General features: G+C 44.9%; 1 protein-coding gene across 4 annotated transcripts in view; it reads right to left on the bottom strand.

Annotated features, from left to right (window-relative positions):
- Window positions 1–552, bottom strand: part of LOC137095101 (serine/threonine-protein kinase SMG1-like) — a 181,801-nt gene extending 181,249 nt beyond the window's left edge. For 2 of the 4 annotated variants that reach the window (XR_010908790.1, XM_067461347.1), the window contains exon 1: window positions 267–552. Coding sequence is in view for 3 of the 4 variants with exons in the window: in XM_067461347.1 (XP_067317448.1) it covers window positions 267–370 (104 nt within the window). In the remaining variant the exon portion in view is untranslated. The remainder of the gene's footprint in view (window positions 1–266) is intronic. The other 2 variants (XM_067461346.1, XM_067461345.1) reach the window with 2 other exon arrangements.
- Between the last annotated feature and the right edge of the window lie 18,636 nt (window positions 553–19,188).

The raw sequence follows: 19,188 nt of genomic DNA, 5'->3' as shown, positions 1-19,188 counted from the left end.
ATGTAGTAATCTGTTGCATTTGTATGCATCGGGCCATGAGGAGGGGCGGGTAATAAATCAAATTATTATTATTATTATTATTATTATTATTATTATTACAACTACTATGGGCCTGCGTAGTGGTGGTGAAGGCCTCTGGAGACACTAGGCGTCGGGTGGGCGAGGCGAAGAAGCCGCCCTTGCCTGCCTGCCTTCCTTCTTTCCTCTCTTGAGGCCCAAGCCAGGCCCACCGACCAGCGGTGCTCGACCGCCCCCTTCGTGCTCACCTGCTTTGCCAGTCATTCCAGCTCCGCGGGGGGGGATGGCTGTGCGGCTGCGCCTGTGACCTGGTGCTGGTGCTCAGCCAAGACCCCGGGGCTCTGCGGCTCATTCCCTTGCACGAGACGGCATGGCCGGCCGGGTCGCGGAGCTGGGCGGTAGGCAGGTACGCCTCTCCTCCTGCCTCTTCCTCACGCGGAAGGAAGGGAAGGAAAGGAAAGGGAGGGTCGGGGCGACGGCCGCGGATTAGGCCCCGCCTGCGTCTGCCTCCAATTAGGCTGAGGGAAGCAGACCGCACGGCATGCCGGGAACACAATCCCCAGCCGGAATGCGCCTCCGCCGTAGAGCATGACGGGAGGGACGGGGGGCGGGAGGGTCCAGGCGGAGGCGCTCTTCGCGAAGCTTCCTCCAGGGGGAGCCCGCGGGCCGGAACTCAGGGCATGCGTAGACACTCTCTGAAGAGAGAGACATCCAAGCTTCCTCCAGGGAGAGCCCGCGAGGCAGGTTTCTGGACATGCACAGACTGTCTCCACCCCACCCTCCTCCTACCAGCTGCTTTGGCTGAAGAGGCAGACATCGAAGCCTCCTCCAGGGGCAGCCCGTGAGCTGATACTCTGGGCATGCGCAGAGTATCTCTTGCTGAAGAGACGGGCATCCTTATCTCTTGCTGAAGAGACGGGCATCGAAGCCTCCTCCAGGGGGAGCCCGCGCGCCAGAACTGTGGGCATGCGCAGATTGTCTCTTTCCTATTCTGGCAGCAGCTTTGACTGAAGAGACGGGTATCGAAGCCTCCTCCAGGGAGAGTCCGTGAGCCAGGATTCTGGCCAAGCGCAGACACTGGCCATCCCATCATTCTGGCAGGAGCTTGGAGAGACATTGGCAGTGACTGCTCTTGTGTCAGCTGGATCCACACTGCTATTGAATTCGTAAAATCCTAGAGTTGGAAGAGGCCACATGGCCATCCAGTCCAACCCACCCCCCCCCCCCGGTTATTCTGCCAGGCAGAAAAAAGCACCATCAAAGCACCCCCGACAGAAGACCACTCAGGCTCTGTTTCAAAGTTTTCCAGGAAGCTTCCACCAGGCTTCGATGCAGAGAGTTCCACTTCTGTGCAGTTCGTACAGTTTAGTGTTTGGTTGGTATAGGCATCTGCAAAGCCTGGCTGTTGTTTCCTGGAGGCTTTCTCTGCTTGGGAGGTGTTAACTGTCACTTGATTGCTTGTTGACTGTGGTTCCCCTGTTTCTGTCTGGTGTTCCTTAATTACTGTCTTGATTCTGGTTTTTTTAAATACTGGTAGCCAGATTTTGTGCATTTTCATAGTTTCCTCTTTTCTGTTGGAATTGTCCACATGCTTGTTGATTTCATTGGCTTCTCTGTGCAGGCATTTATTTATTTATTTATTTATTTATTTAGGACATTTCTACCCAGCCTTTCTCAACCCCGGAGGAGACTCAAGGCAACTTTACACATACGCAGCTATTCGATGGTATTGAAAACGATGTACAATTAAAATGAACATTTAAAAATAGAATTATAAAATACATCAAAATGTTTAAAAACATTTAAACCAATATCTGACATGGTGGTCGTCAGAGTGGTCCTATTTACTTATTATTTATTTATCTCATATATTTATACCCCGCCCTTCTCGCCCCCAAGGAGTAATTCAGGGTGGCCTCAAAACAAGCACCATACGATGCTATCACCATCATAAACAATCAACAATTACATTAAAACATTAAAACAATTCGTTAAAACAATAGATTAAACACGCCAGTTAAAATTCAAATCCAAGTCTGGGTTAATTCAGTGTCGCACATTTCCTAAATCTTCTTTCCGCTTGCCGCTATTCACTAGTTGAATGCCTGGTCCCAAAGCCAAGTCTTCAGTTTTCTTCTAAAGGACAGGAGAGAGGTGGCCAGTCTGATGTCCCTGGGAGAGAGTTCCACAGAGGGGGGGGGGCACTGCCGAGAAGGCCCTTTCTCTCATCCCCATCAATCGCGTTTGTGATGGTAGTGGGATCGCGAACAGGGCCTCTCCTGATGATCTTAAATTTCGTGATGGTTCGTAACAGGATATACATTCGAACAGGTAGTCTTGGCAGGTATATTGCACAGGTATATATACAGCCCATTTGTCTCACTAGCAACAGAACCCCTGAAGATGTCATTAGCTACAGATGCAGGCAAAACGTCAGGAGAAAATGCTACTGGAACATGGTCATGCAGACAGAAGAACTCACAGCCAACCAGATGATTCAAATAAAATAGAGCACATGGCCTATCCAAATAACATGCCCTGTTTTAAAATACATACAGCTATGAAGGAAGAGATGCCACATTCCCAATCATGTGATCCACAAACCCAGATGGTATTACTTGCCTTTCAGATAGCATACTCTATATGTTTTTCCGATAGTCACCATGGGGATATACTGTCTAAATACTAAGTATATGAGAATGTACAGGCTAGCAGAGACAGATGTCTCCCTGACAACAGTTTGCATAATTTAAGACAAAACATCTTTGCAAAGAAAACGTAAGAATGCCTTTGACCATTGCCTTAAAAAATAGCAGAAGAGTCCTTTGACATAGTCTAAGGTCCCATCTTCACTGCCATATAGTCCAGTTTCTAAATTTAGATTATCTGCTTTGAACTGGATTATACGGCAATGTAGATAATCTGGATTCAGAAACTGGATTACATGGTAGTGTAGAAGGAGCCTTAGAGACACATCTCTGTTGACAATAGCCAGATTCATGACTTGCCTCCTAGGCTCAAGAAGCCCTTCAGCTATCAGATTCATTTAAGCAATGGCTCACAGTGTTTTAGTCCTCCAAATGTTTTGGATTCAAGTCAAGCTCCAGAACACCATGCAATAGTTATGTATTCTGGGAGTTGAAGCCTAAAACACCATGAAGAGCAAATGGTGAGAATGTTGATTGAAAGCTTTAACCATAGCAAACTACCAGCACTTTGACCTGGGCTATTATCAATCTAAAAACAGTGTTTTGAAATAAATAAATGAATAAATTAATAAAATAAAATAATAATAAATAATGAAATAAATGGAAATTAATTAATTAATAATTGATAATAAAAATAATGAAATAAATGGAAAGCTTTCGAAGTGTAGCCTCTATGCATACCGTAGCAAGTGCCTAATATGAAATATAATCTATGGATTACAGATAACTATAGCAAGACCAGCCATTTATTTATTTATTTATTTATTTATTGGATTTATACCAATTAGTCAACTCTAGCTGTCTGCAGTGGAGACATGGCTTAATTGTCTTCATCCCAACTGATGGCTATTTCTTTTATTTTGATCATATTTATTTATCGTGTCAGAAGCAAATTGAGAATACAGTTACAATGTAGAAAAAACACACAAATAAAGTTAAAAACTTTATACTAAATGTCCTTTGACCAGAAGCTGGCCATTTGGAGTGCCTTTGGTGTCACTGTGAGAAGGTCCTCCATTGTGCATGTGACGGGGCTCAGACTGCATTGTAGTAAGTGGTCTGTGGTTTGCTCTTCTCTGCCCTCGCATGTCACGGACTCTACTTTGTGGCCCTATTCCATAAGGTTTGCTTTGCATCTTGTGGTGCCAGAGCACAGCCTGTTCAGCGGCTTCCAATTCACCCCATCTTCTTTGAGCCTAGGAGGGAGTTTCTCATCCACTGATTGATGTTCTGGATTTCCCAATGAAAATGAATAGTCGGCAGGCGGTGGCTCATCTCTTCATCCTCCGGTGGCAACCAGGATCTCAGCCGGAATAGCTGGCAGTTCCCTCAGCTATAGAGAGAAGCACGTCACAGTCTCATTTTTTATAGCGTCCGGCAGTTTTTGCATAGGTTGCATTTTTTCCGCCTGAGCTAAGCCTGCACGGCCATAAAGATGTTAGTTGGTCTGTTGCAGTGAAGCTTGCTGCCAGACTGAAAGAAAGGTGAGGAGTGGGGCTCCATTCCCTCAGCCCTTGCAGTCCCCTGCTCTTTGGCTCGCATGCGCATGTGTGGCCCAGCGGCTGTTTTTGGGTTTGCACGGCTGTGCAGAACTCAGCAACCCTCAAGCTCTCCAGTGGTAGGCCTCGAGCCACAGAGCTCCAGCGGCAGTTCTTTGGCTCACACGGAGGTGTGGAGCCCAGCAGAACAAGGCCAGAACCCGGACGGGCCTGGCAACTCCACGGCAAGGATCTCTTCATCCTTTGGTGGCGACCAGGATCTCGGCCAGAATAGCTGGCCGGCGGTGGCTCATCTCTTTGTCCTTCGGTGGTGACCAGGATCTCGGCCAGAATAACTGGCCGGCGGTGGCTCATCTCTTTGTCCTTTGGTGGCGACCAGGATCCCGGCCAGAATAGTCGGCCGGTGGTGGCAGGCCTTGAGCCACAGAGCACGAGGTGTTTGAAAATTGGGCAAAGCCACCATCTTAGCAGCTTGGGTCATTCGACCAAAGGAGGCTCCTCCCTCCTTTCACAAGGGAGGTATCAAGTGGCAACCGCCAATCAGTTGCCATTCTGCAGTTTGCCCGCCAAAGTTTGGCACCAAAAGTCTCTTTCTTTGCAAAGTATAGTTTTAAAGTGATACATATTGCAGTGTTTAAGTGCTGTACATTGTATGATACATTGCATTTGTCTTTCTTATAATTTCACTTGCTGTAAGGGTTCATTATGTCTGTGCAATCTCAAAAGGATGCAGGTGAGGTGCCTACTACAGAGGCAGAAAGTAAGAATGAAAGGCCCCAAAGAGTTAAACACCCTTCATCCAAGTTACTAGCCCAATTCGAGGAAGAAAAGGAATTCCTCCATGTAAAGTTAGGTTCAGCATGGGAGCGCATCACAATATTGATAGTCAGAATAGAAAGCTTAGATATTACAAAGGTGCCATCCATTTTAAAGTCAGACCTTGAAAAAAATTTCAGTCTGTGGAAAGGTTTGGTGACAAAGGTAGTTCAAGTTGTTGAATGCATTAATGCAGAGGACTCAGAGTCAGAAATAGTGGGTCTCTTAGCCGACCATGGGGAGAAAGAAGATAGGGTGATGGCAACTCTAGATGCCCTAGAATCCAGTTCTCCATCTGCTGAGCCAAGGTCTGGGCCAAAAGAAAGACAGTCTCCCTCATGTAGCCTTAAGTCCTGCCGTTCTAGTCAGGCGTCTAGAGTAAGGGAGTGCGCTTACAAGTCTTCCACTGCTGGAAGTGCCATCTCTTCACTAGCAGCATTGGACATTAAAGAAGCTGCACGTCTTGAGTTCCAGAGTAAAATCGTGGAGGCGGAAGCCGACGCAAAGGCAGCTGACCATACCCTCCACTTTAAAGAGGAAGAACAGCTAGAAGAAGACTATGAGACTATGGCCAAGGCCCTGTGGCAATCGTTAGGGGAAAAATAAAATAATAATCATAATTTAAAATGAAAAGATTCCTACCTGAAAAAGCGTAAGGAAGATTTTTGCAGAATAAGGGAAAAAATCAACAGATGGTATAAATCGATAAAGAGGTCAAAATGACTGTTCTAAAAGACATGTTTACACAAGCAGAATGTTTACTCAAAGACTATTGTTGACCACCAGAAACCTGGCGACACAAAGTAAATCAATAATTTACCTATCAGACAGACGGATCGGTCTAACTTTGAAGAATATGAAAAAAAGAAATATGAATCTTAAAAGGGTCAAGAATTAAATAGAAGAGGCACAGACAATCCAACGTTTAAATATAGTAAGGTGCAGGGGAAGTAAGGAGATTCATAAGGAATCCCCAGAGAATAGTTGAGGATACTCTGGTCGGAAACTAAATGGAAGTCACCATTGCTCATCTCCACCCAAGAAGGGATGGACTTGGGATCAAGGTTTTTGTTGTGTAATGTGTATGCCTTTTACCCCCTCCCCTCCCAATTTCCCCCCCCTATGCTCCTCCCCCCCTCTTTCCCTTCCCTCCTAGTTATTCCCTTCCCCCCTTTTTCCCCGCTCCCCAGTCTCCCCTGCCCTGTGTGATGTATTTTTTGTACTTGTACTTGTATTTAAAATCAATAAAAAAAATATCAATCCGAGACTGGAACATCTAAGGTCATGTAGTGAGAGAGCGTCATCTCCTGACTATTTGATGTAACTAGCAGGTAATTTCAGAAACGTTCTATTTGATAGTAAATTCCCGGGGAACTAAAGTTATTAACAAAGTAGTTATGGCAGAATTGATAAGGAGATTGCCTTGATCAACTTTTATGTTAAAAACATATATAAAGTTATGATTTATTTAAGAGATCTAAGGAAATTAAAAACAATTAAACATGTCATCTAGGGACAAGGGATAAAGGTTAATGGTTATATAAGTAAACAAATATTTGGGGTCATAATGATCTTGCCAGAATTGTGTTCTTATATAAAAAATTCTGTTAATGATTGTATTGTATACGTGGCAGAGTTGTTATACGCATGTGCAAAACTAGCAATTCCATACTATAAAAACTGGACTAAATGTAACATTCGGGATGCATCAGCCCTTTGGTAAAGCTGAGCGCCCTTACTCCGGAGTAAGAATAAACGACTGGAACCCTGCCAAGCTGTTTCTCAAGCTTCTTCCTTCTCCAAAGGTACTCAATGAAAACTTGGTAAATATATTGATCTGAGATTGATCTGCAACAGCCCTAGGTGGGCAACTTACAGAAGAAAATGTAAGTCAGTTGCCAATGCAGGACCCTTCTTCCAAGGTGCTTGCGCACATCAACAGCATGAACAGCCAACTTTTGGATGAGGAACAGGAAAACTTCTCTCCTTGGCCAGAGCAGCCCACTAAAGTTGCCTTCGAGTTCCCTGAAAAGCAGAGCATCATAGCCTTAATGTTGCCTGTGCCTCCCACTAAGATCCCAGGACAGCCAACCAAGGCCGAGCACCAATTGGGCCCTACAGACAACTTCACAGGGAGCCATCGGTCCATCTGCAGGTAATGTCATCCCCCCAAAGGGCCAAAGGTCGACACAAGGAACACGGTTGGATTTCATCCCACAACAGCCAACGCCTCACTTGTTCCCATCGACACCTGAATCCCAGCTTGTCTCCATCCTCAGGAGCCCCAAAAGGGATCTCAAGAGACAAAGGAGTTTAAAGGTTTTCAGACAAGCCTGAGGAATTTCTGCTCTGGAAGGTCACCTTCCAGAGAGCAATCAGAGACTTAAAGCTGTTGCCTGATGAGGAGCTGACTCTTCTGGGTGCTTGGTTGGGTCCAGCCTCATCTTCACAAGATAAGAAGATATACACAGCCCACGTATATCTTGGAAAAGGCCTGGGCCAAGTTAGAGCAGCAGTACGGAGCCAGCACAGAGATTGAAGCATCTCTTATGGACAAGCTCCAAAGGTTTCCAACCTTGAAGCTCAAAGACTTCAAGCTCTTGTGGGACCTCAGTGACCCCCTGGCAAACTAGAGTCAGCCAAAGAGAATCCAGAGCTGCCTGGCCTCGTGCATTGATCAACACCTGTCTCAACGGCAGATTCTGAGCAAGCTTCCTTTCACCCTCCAAGAATCCTGAGGGAAGGAATTTTTTCAACTACAAAGAAGCCCACTCTCAAGCTTACCCTCCATTTTCCCATCTGGTCCAGTTCATCACCAGAGCGGCCAGGGAAAAGAACGATCCATAGACGGGCCTCCCCACCTTATATCAAGGGATCCATCTGGAGAAGGCATCTAAAGTGGACAAGAAATCACCTAGAGAGGCCAAGAGACTGGTCAGTGTAAAGGCTGTTGAAACTGAACACACAACCGACGAACCCAAGTCAGAGGTGAAGGAGGCGCTTTGTCCCATTCATCAAAAGCCTCACAGTTTGGCCAACTGCCGGGAATTTGGCAAGAAGCCATACAAAGAAAGACAGCAGATAGTTCAGAAGCAGGGCATCTGTTTTAGGTGCTGCGGAGCTACTCCACACTTTGCATCCAAGTGCAAAGAAAGCGTAAAGTGCGAAAAGTGCAATAGCCTCAAGCATTGCATCGCAATGCACAACTCCAATGCTGCCTCCCATGCCAAAGGGGACATGTCTTCAAAGGAAAGGTCACCTACCGAAGCCACCAACAAGCAGGCTGCACCACAGATGCAGGAAGATGTTCCAACAATCGCCTGCACTGAGCTGTGCTCTGACGCGCACCAGTTCAGAGTCTGCCATTCCATCTGCCTGGCAGACATATATCCAGCCAAGACCCCTTGACTTAGAAAGAGACTTTATGTGGCTTTGGACTCTCAGAGCGATGCCTCCCTGGCTACTCCAGAGTTCTTCCAAATGTTCGACCTAAACGCCAAGACGGTCAACTACACTATGTCTATGTGTGCGGGAAGGAAGAAGTTGCAGGGCTTCTGGGTTTGTTGTCTCCTCTTGCGACTAAAAGAGACAATTCAAGCTGCCAGACTTCATCGAGTGTTCCTCTGTCCCTCGGAACAAAATGCAAATTGTTACCCAAGAAGTTGTGGAGGCTCATCCTCATCTGCAAAGGCTGAAGAATGCCATACCAGCTTTTCTGCCTGATCCCTTTTCTGCCTGAACCCTTTTGCTTGGTTCGGACTGCCTGAGCTTGTTCTGCATAAACGACCAAGTTAAGGGACCTCCAGGTGTTAGAGTTAGAGTTAGCTAAATCTATTGCACCATTGTCCTGGGCCCATTGCTGTTCTTCTTAATTATAGGTAGGCTGCACACTGGGATTGGGCAAAGGAAGTAGGATAGCCACCTGGAGAGACATGGCATCTGCTTCTTGGCAGCTGCATCTGTCCTCTGGTTGATTTCTGGCTAAAAGATCCTGCCCTGCCCTGTACATTACAACCACCTGTTTTGGGACCCATACAGCTTCTAAGAAATGCAATATCTTTTTCTGAATGTTTTGGCTGGTTGGCATGCCACAGTTAAAAGTCCTCTTTCTTTTTGTAAAGTTCACCATGGACATGTAGTACTGAAAGTACATGCTTTGTATCAGTATTTAATAAGCTGAACTCCTTGCAATGGAACATCAGTCAAGTCAGGACAACTGGTATAAATTGTGTCCATTTTTCAATACAGCTATGATGTTCCTTTTGCAGGAGGGTAGCAAGTTTAAAAGCAGCGCATTGCTGAACCTTTAAGGATTTGCACATAACAGTGCCTGATATTTTTGCATTCTTGAGGTGCTAAGCAATTGGTGTTCTTTGAGTTCTAACAGTCTATGGTTTGAGTTAAATGCCTGTTGCTACATCTTCCTTCTCAGCAACATAACAAGTGAAGGATTTTGTTACTTCAGGTTGGCATAAAACAGACTGTCCTCAGCGCAGACTTTTATTTGCTGAAAGGCAGCATTTTGCTCTTGTGTCCACTGGAAAGGGCTCTCTTTCGCCCCCCTTTGTAACTTGACACAAGAATTTGCCAATTACTTCATAGAGATCCAAATTTCACAGAACTTTGCTGCACCTATAGACTTGCATTGGACTTGCTTCCTTGAATTGGAGACTAGGATCTGGCAGATGGTTTGCTTTCAGTCCTATGATCCTCTTTTATCTGGAATCCTAAGTATTTGACTTCAGTTTTTGCATGGCTGGGTCTAGGAATTGGAGTGTTTCTTCTGACTGACTGACAGGCTCCTGGAATCAGCTGTACTATTTCCGGAAGTATGCATTTGGCTATTCCGGGGGGCTTGTTTTCTGCCCATACCTCAAGAGTTTCAAACTTTTCTCATATTCATTTTTCTCTGAGCCTTTTTAAACTACTAACAGCCTCCACCATGAGATAGGTGAGGTGCAAAAGGTCTTGTTATTTTCTGAAGCCATCTTAGCAAAATCATTTTCCTCAAAGAATAATATTAGACTTTGTTTGCATAGCAAGTCACTTCCCAGCAATGAACTGGGCAGTTATCTATATCTATAAATTTCCTCCTGGCGTCCAACGAGGAAGCAAAACTCTAAAACCCCTCCACAAAACTCTACCAAAATTGCCATGCCCCAAGGACAACCCACTAGGTACAAACTAATCCACTCAGAAAACAAAACCGCACAACAACAACCACAAAAAACGGCAGAACAACTGAGCATGCGCACTGGCGCAAACTCCCCGGCGCGCGCGCACACACATGGCCCCTCACACACACACCCCGCGCGGCACACACGCGCGCGCGCGCGCCCTGTCCTCCACTCAAAAAAACCCCCAAAGAAACAGCAGACACCCCAAAAATCCACACAAGGGAAGAGCTACCGTTACAGCATTGAGAGCCAAGTGCGTGCGAGCTTCCTCCCTCACGGCAGCATACTCGGGAGCCTATCCCGCACACATGGCCACACACATACACACAACTTCGCCTTCCCCTTGCTCTTTGCTTTTTTCTTTTAAAGGTGAGGCAAGCAGGCGCAAAAGAGGCATTTCTTCCTGACGGTTGTGTGTGAGTGAGAGAGGGGGGAAGGAAACTCCCTGTAAGGCTTGCAAGCCCTCCTCCTTTCTCCCTTCAGGCAGCTTCCTCTCCTTCTCATTCCTCCTCCTCCTGCCTCTTTCCTTCTCTCCCTCGCTCCTTCCCCTTGAACTTCCCAGGCGATCTCCATGGCGCCATGACCCCTTCACCTTCCTCCTTGCATGCTGTGGCAACGGAGGAAAGAGAGAAAGGAAGAAGGGGGGAAAGAAAGAAGGAAGCATGGGAAAGAGGGGAGAGCGCGCCTTGCACAGCCCGGGGGGGGGGGGGTATAGAGAGAGAGGTAGAGAGAGGGGGAGAGGTAGAGAGAGAGAGAGGTAGAGAGAGGGGGAGAGGTAGAGAGAGAGAGAGAGGTAGAGAGAGAGAGAGGTAGAGAGAGAGGTACAGAGAGGTACAGAGAGAGAGAGAGGTAGAGAAAGAGAGGTAGAGAGAGAGGGAGAGGTAGAGAGAGAGAGTGGTAGAGAGAGAGAGGTGGGGGGGGGGGGAGAGAGAGACGGCGTTTTCCATAGACACCTCCAAAGTCATGTGGCCACTGGCATGACTGCATGGAGCGCCCTTACCTTCCTGCCAGAGTGGTATCTATTGCTCTACTCACATTTGCATGTTTTTGAACTGCTGTATGAATTGAAAATCATTCTATCTATCTATCTTTTACAACTTGGCAACATACACATGTTGGCAGAGCAACAGTGGCCGCATATGGGTGTGTGGAGTTGTGAAAATATAGTGGAATTAATGCTCATGCAAGATCATCCCCACAATAACCCCTCAAGACATGCACTCCACCAGAGCCACTTATTTCCCGTGTGACTGTGTATTTGAGGGGAGAGTTGAGGAAATATAGTAAAATTAACATCCATGTAGGTATTCTCCACAACTTCCTTTCAACATAGACATTGCCATATTATCCACACCCATATGTGTATGCGCGTGTGTGTGCATGCACTATATCTCCTCCCAAAGAAAGGAGACAAAGAGGGAGGTAAGGTTGGCCACAGCAACGCGTGGCGGGTACAGCTAGTGCATATATAGAAAACTGATGGTAACTTCTTTTGTTGCTAGCTGACTTTTTCTTCCTCTTTCTTTCTTTCTTTCTTTCTTTCTTTCTTTCTTAGGAAAGGATGTAGGCATTGATCTCCAGTGGCTCCCATGAGCTTTATGGCTTTCTGGGTTATGGTGCCACTGGGGTGGTAATAACTGATTTCTTCTGCTCTTATGTCTACTAAAAATGTTTTCTAGGATCCTACTATTGCCTTGAATAGGGATCCTAAGGTTAGAACTCTTGACTGATTTGAGTCTTCTGACTTCTTCATTGGTGGCATTTGGCCAATCCAATGATTTTTTTTTCTTCTTCCCCTGGCTGCTCCTGTGACTCTTGATAGAAGGTCAGCTCTCTGGATCTTCCTATCTGCTCCTGGTAGCCCTTTTCCTCTTCCTCTCATCATCTGGGAAGTTTCTCATTCAATGTCCATGATTCTTACAGTTCGGACATTGATTCGGCTCAAGAAGCTGTCCTCTTTTCTGGCTCATACTTCACCCTCTGCTTCACCCTCTTTTTATTCGCTTCCATTCCCTTAATGCCGCTGATAAGCAAATGGCTTGAGCCTTCATTTGTCACTGCTTATCTTCTCCTTTTAATCTTTATTCACAATCACTCAGCTACATCTGTTAGAAACAAGTGGCTGTGGACTCAGGCGGCATAGAATCTGGGTCATCTATATCATCTGATGGGGAAAGATTCAGGTATCTTCTATGTAGGGACACTGTGGTGTTGGAGGGCTATACTGGCTTCTTGCTGCTGCTGCTGGCTGGAGGGCTGATTTGCAAGACTTTGGCAGATCTCCCATCATCTCAGTAGAGTAGGGAGGTTAGGCATTTCTTAACCAAAAGAGTGGGACAGGATAGAAGATTTGATCTCATTTATTCCTGCCCAAAATCTAGTTTTTCAAAACTTTTCTCAAAATCTGCTAACATGTACCCTAGCAGGGCTTTAAGCTTGCTTCTGAATGATCATCACATGTTTTAGACAGACAGACAACTAATACATAAAAGAAGGGAAAAGGTATGTGGGACCTAACCACACAGCATCTGGTTTCAGACAAACGAACATTGATTCATTCAATTCATTCATACAACATACAACATTGATTCAAACATACAGACAATGTACCTAGGCTTTCTCTTTCTCTCTCTCTCTCTCTCTCTCTCTCTCTCCCTAGGCAGTCGGTTTCCCTTCCTGGCACACCCAAAAAATCCCAAAAAGTCTACTCGGGACTGCCTTTTTTCCAGGTTAATTACTCCTGGATTGGTCACTAGCAAGCACAGCTATGACCTGTCCTGACGTCTACACTCTTCTTCTAAATGTCCTTTTTTCACATTCATACTTGCCTGATCCGTGGTTTTCAGCCTCCTCTGATGAAAGGATGGAACTTCGTCGGAAACAGCAGCCCAACTTCACCCTCCCGAGAGAACCCCTTCAGTGTTAAAAAAAACACTGCCTGCAGGATGGGAATAGCTGTCGAAAATGATGGGAGCCAGCCTGCTGTCCGAGAAATCTCCAGGCTTTTCCAAAAAAGCCCCTTTTCTCTGTCTCCCCTTCTGCAAACCTTCTTCAAAACTCCTGGCTGCTTCTACTGGCTGGCTCGCCAAAAATGTTGTAGCAGGAACGGTTTGATGAAAGGAGACACAGAGAGAGGTCTGGAGACTTTAAAGCACATTTATTTACCAGCTGGTGTGGCCTGGTGTGGAGTCATCTCCCAAAAAGCACCAGAAGCCCCGAAACAGGCGTGAACGATGGCTTTTATAAGTTTCAGACTCAAGTAGACAAAGAACATACCACAACATATGTCATCGTCATCCCTACATCATCTAAGCATCATAAGAATATCAGGTTCCAACCTCCAACATGCAAAAAGCATGTCTCTGTGTCTAGCTGAAGAGCAGGCATTTTTGCAGTCATCAATCAAGAGGCCACTTCCTAAGATGTCAAGAGGCTTCTTACTTAGAGGGAAGGCAGTGGGCCTTCTCGTACCAGCCTGTCTTATCTCTCTTCTGGAATGCATGCCCCCCTTCTCCTCCCTCCTGCCATGCCTTGGAGGTAGCCTGCTTGTTTTGGGTCTCTTACACACAGAGAGAACTTGAAAATCCTATGCATTTCAGTGCTTGTAAGATACATATGATTTTATGCATAGATCAATCAATAAATATCTATATTTTCCCAATATCTCCTCATCAAGAGCAGTTACTAGACACATACATCGTTTAGCCTGTAAAGACAGTGGGCCTTTACAGGTCCAGGACATGATAAAGGCTAAGAGAGTCATACTCAGTTCAGTTCAGAGACATGAGTTCAAACAGGAAATAGCTAGGTTAGAGCAAGGGCTCAACACCCCTAACCAGAGTTCTCTTCATGAGTTAAACCCATTTTTGGACAAAGAGGGTATTTTGAGAGTTGGAGGAAGGTTAGCTAAGGCTAAACTCAAGGTGTGCATAAAAAACCCCATCATCATACCCCCTAATAGCCACATTGCACTGTTGCCCGTTTGCCATTGTCATGAGAAAATCCATCATCAGGGCAGAACCCTAACTGAGGCAGCCCTTAGAAATGAAGGTCTGTGGGTGGTTAATGCCAAAAGGTTGGTCAACAGTGTAATTTTCAAATGTGTCAAATGCAGGCGCCTTAGATGTAGCTGCCAAAGACAGATAATGGCAGACCTATCTCAAGATAGGACTCTGACAGACCTCCCCCCCCCCTTTTCCCACGTGGGAATGGATGTGTTTGGTCCTTGGGAAATTGTTACAAGGAAAACCAGGGGTGGTGTTGTAAATAACAAAAGATGGGTGGTTTTGTTTACTTGTTTAGCAATACGAGCTGCCCATATCGAGGTCATAGAGGGAATGGACACTTCATCATTTCTAAATGCATTGAAAAGGTTCACAGCCCTCAGAGGGCCAATAAAATCCCTCTGGTCAGACTATGGCACCAATTTTGTAGGTGCAACCAAAGAACTTAATTGTGTGTCTAAGTTTGGGAGAGACACTAAGGTTCAGGACTTCACTAACAGTGAACAAATTATTTGGACATTCAATGTTCCCCATGCCTCCCACATGGGTGGTGTTTGGGAGAGGATGATTGGCATTAGTCACAAGTTCCTTAATGCCATGCTTCTGAACCATAGGTCTTTGACTCATGACGTTTTAGTGACACTTATGGTGAAAGTTATCGCAATCATCAACAACCGACCACTGGTTCCTCTTACCAGTGACCCAGAGAACTTACAACTGTTGACTCCTGCATTTATTCTGACACAGAAAGTGCCAGGAAGGAAAGACATTATGCATCCAGTTCCGGACAGAACTGACCATGCCCTGTGGAAACAGGTGCAGACCTTAGCCAACCACTTCTGGAAGAGGTGGAAGGCTGAGTACTTAAGCCACCTTCAAACCAGGAGAATCTGGCAAAACCTACAGGACAATATTGAGGTGGGCAACATTGTGTTGCTAAAGGACAAAGACTTGTCCCGCCATGCTTGGCCCATGGGCATCATACTAAAGACTTTTCCTTGCCCTGATGGTAAGGTCAGGAAAGTTCAGTTGAAGACTCATATCAGAGACAAAATGTCTGTTTTGGACAAACCTATCCGCTATCTTGTATTGCTTGTGGAAAGTGTTAATGTTTTTACTGTTTATTGTTGTATATACAAAGGTATTTGTATATGTTTAGGTGGGAAATTTCCATATCCTGGGAAATTTAAGCGGGGAGCGTTCCGTCTACCAGGAGCCTGGCTTGCCCTACCTTTCAGCTGCTTGAGGCTGCTTTCTTTTGCATTTTGTTCCAGGTCTGCTGCAGTTTGCAAGAGCCTTAAAGGTTAATAGTATCAAAGTCTGCAAGCCAGCCTGCAGACCTCCTTTTCAGTTACTGGCCCAGAGAGATGCTTTTGAGCCCGCCCCTTCTACCAGTCCAGACCTCCATTTTGGAGTCCTCCCTGTCCTTTTCAGTTTGAGGAAAGACTTCAGGACGTGCTGATGGCTAAGCAGCTAGCTCTGGGAAAACAATTGAAAAAACTACACTATAGATGAGTATTAAGCTAGTCTGAGCAAGCTATATTGAGCTATAGATAGTACATTACATTATAGATAAGTGTTAAGTTATACTGAGTTAGTATAGTATATGGTTTGTTTGCTGTATTAAGATATTATAGATGGATAAGCTTCATTAAGAAGATTGAATTATATAGCTATAGAGAGAGATGTTCTAGAGGCATTTCTTCTGACGTTTCGCCTGCATCTATGGCAAGCATCCTCAGAGATAGTGAGGTCTGTTGGAAATAGGACAATGGGTTTATATATCTGTGGAATGGCTGGGTGTGGGGCAAAGAGCTCTTCTCTGCTAGAGCTAGGTGTGAATGTTTCAACTGACCACCTTCATTAGCATTTGAAGGCCTGCCTGAGCCTGGGAAAATCTCTTGTTGAGAGGTGTTAAGATGTGCCTGGTTGTTTCCTCTCTGCTGTTTTGCTGTTGTAATTTTAGAGTTTTTTAATACTGGTAGCCAGATTTTGTTCATTTTCATGGTCTCTTCCTTTCTGTTGAAATTGTCCACATGCTTGTAGATTTCAATAGCTTCTCTGTGTAGTCTGACATGGTGGTTGTTGGTGTGGTCCAGCATTTCTGTGTTCTCAAATAATTTGCTGTGTCCAGGCTGGTTCATCAGGTGCTCTGCTATGGCTGACTTCTCTGGCTGAAGTAGTCTGCAGTGCCTTTCATGTTCCTTGATTCGTGTTTGGGCGCTGTGTTTGGTGGTCCCTATGTAGACTTGTCCACAGCTGCATGGTATACGGTAGACTCCTGCAGAGCTGAGAGGATCCCTCTTGTCCTTTGCTGAATGTAGCATTTGTTGGATTTTCTTGGTGGATTTGTAGATTGTTTGTATGTTGTGTTTCCTCATCAGCTTCCCTATGTGGTCAGTGGTTCCCTTGATGTATGGCAGGAACACTTTTCCTCTGGGTGGATCTTCATCTTTACTCTCGTGGCTTGTTCTTGGTCTTGCAGCTCTTCTGATGTCTGAGGTGGAATAGTCATTGGCCTGGAGAGCCCAGTTGAGGTGGTTCAGTTCATCTTGGAGGAAGTGGGGTTCGCAGATTCTTTTTGCACGGTCTGCCAAGGCTTTAATGGTGCTTCTTTTTTGACTTGGGCGATGGTTGGAATTTTTATGTAGATATCTATCTGTGTGTCTGGGTTTTCTGTAGACGGTGTGACCCAATTGTTGATCTGGTTTGAGGATAACTAGGACATCTAGAAAAGGCAGTCTTCCTTGATTTTCTTTTTCCATTGTGAATTGGATTTTTGGGTGGATGCTGTTAAGATGGTCCAGGAACCTGTTGAGTTCTTCTTCTCCATGGCTCCTCATGATGAAGGTGTCATCCACATATCTGAACCATATTGTGGGCTTTTTGGTTGCTATCTCCAGGGCTTGTTTTTCAAAGTGTTCCATGTAGAAGTTAGCTATGGCACTGACAGGAGAAAATGGCAGGCATTTTACCAACAGAAGTAAGGCTTGTGGTTCATGCCATTTCATAACCAGTTGCCCTCTATTATTGCTCCCAATTCCATAAATCTTAAGTTCCAAAACAAAGAAATAACTGCACAGCCAGCATATCCACTAAGCCACTCATTTTCATTTAAAGTTTTTTTCTCTCTGGTTGGTATTTTTGTAGTTCATAATTGGACATTTTCTATCATACTGCACACATCGTTTTGAATTCAGCTCCTGTCTTCTGGAGTATTAGCTCTCTTGCCCAATTTGATGTCATCTGCAAACTTGATGATCATGCCTTCTAACTCTTCATTTAAGTCATTAATAAAGATGTTGGACGGAACCAGGCCCAGGACAGAACCCTGCTTATGGCACTCCACTCCTCGCTTCTTTCCAGGACGAAGAGGAAACATTGGGGAGAATCAACCTTTGGGTTCGTTCTCTTAACCAATTACAGATCCAGCTAACCGTAGTTTTGCCTAGCTCACGTTGGGCTAGTTTCCTTACCAGAAAGTTATGGGGGACCTTGTCAAAGGAAGGCTTTCCTGAAATCCAGATACACTACATCCACGGCATTCCCCACATCTACCCAGCTTGTAACTCTATCAAAAAAAGAGATCAGATTAGTCTGGCATGACTTCTTTTGATAAATCCATGCTGACTGTTAGCGATAACCGTATTCCTTTCTAAAACCCCAGAATTCTGCAGGAGGCAGAAAACGGATTTTAAGTGGGTTTTTTCTCTAGTGTAATGAAATGGTAAGTATTTGCAAACCACTTCCTTATCAAGATGCAGAGCCAACCTTAAGAAAGGGAGCCACAAAGTGGAATCCATGACACGTGAGTGTGGAGAAGAGCAAACCACAGAGCACTTACTGAATGAACAACAAACCCCTATACCATGGCTGTCTCATACCAAGATGTCCTTTTTATGTGCTTTATCTCATCCCTTAGTGAAATTAAACCCCATTGTTTGTCCTATCCGAATATGCACAATGGAGGACTGTCTCACAGCAACAACAAAAGCACTCCAAATGGCCAGCTTCTGGTCAAAGGAAATTTTGCGTAATGCCAATTTTTTTATTTTGTTCTGTTTGGGTTTTTTTATATTATAACTTTGTTCTCATTTTGCTTCTGACACGATAAATAAATACCTGTATTGAATGGTGTTTTGTATAATTGAAATTGTTTGTTCGGTTTGCCTTGTTTTGTCTGATCTGTTGATCGTAATAATAAATTTCAACAATTTTCAACCGGTATGCCCACAACAAGAACAGCTGGCTGCATCTGCTTTGTAAAAGTCACTTTTTCAAGAGCCATGGGATGATCACATTTTGTACCTGGCTCATTAAGGAAATTACAAAGAAAGCCAGGTACCAATTCATCTGGAAACACCAACTGTGTCAAGAATAAACAACAGCTTTCTGGCAAGAATGGCACTCTGTAAAACATGACAGGAAACATAATACAGCTCTTTTTGTTTTATTTTTGCTAGGGTCCCTTATTGCACACCAATTGCAACTTGTCACAAAGTGGGAGTGGGTTTGTTGATGCCCCCAACTGCAAGTCAGAATAATAACTTGTGGGTGGAATTAGAAACACCTTCTGTGCCTTATATTAAGCTGGGTTGCCAATATAAGTCCAAAAAATTATGGGAATTGCTAGGAAATATTTATGTATATACATATATCTCTTTTAAATTGATGGCTCCTTATTTTAGTAACACTAGACAAGACACTCTTCCTTTATATTTGAAATATTCCAGATCTGGGTTGGTCCCTCTCATTTGTGCTCTACGATCAGACAAGATCCTTTGTGGGGGATGATTTGTCAAGAGTTCATTGCCAAGATACTGCAACATATTCATCAGGCGTTGCTGTTTTAGATTCAAAACAAGCCTGCAGGTGTTTCAGTTAGACACGTTCTCTCATCCTTGTACAGTTTTCAGGGTAATCTCAGCAAAGTGTTCTGGCCGTTGATCTCAACCACTTGGTATTT

Source organism: Anolis sagrei, chromosome Y, assembly GCF_037176765.1.
Source record: "Anolis sagrei isolate rAnoSag1 chromosome Y, rAnoSag1.mat, whole genome shotgun sequence".
NCBI classification, from domain to species: domain Eukaryota; kingdom Metazoa; phylum Chordata; class Lepidosauria; order Squamata; family Dactyloidae; genus Anolis; species Anolis sagrei.
This window is presented reverse-complemented; position numbering and strand designations above follow the sequence as displayed.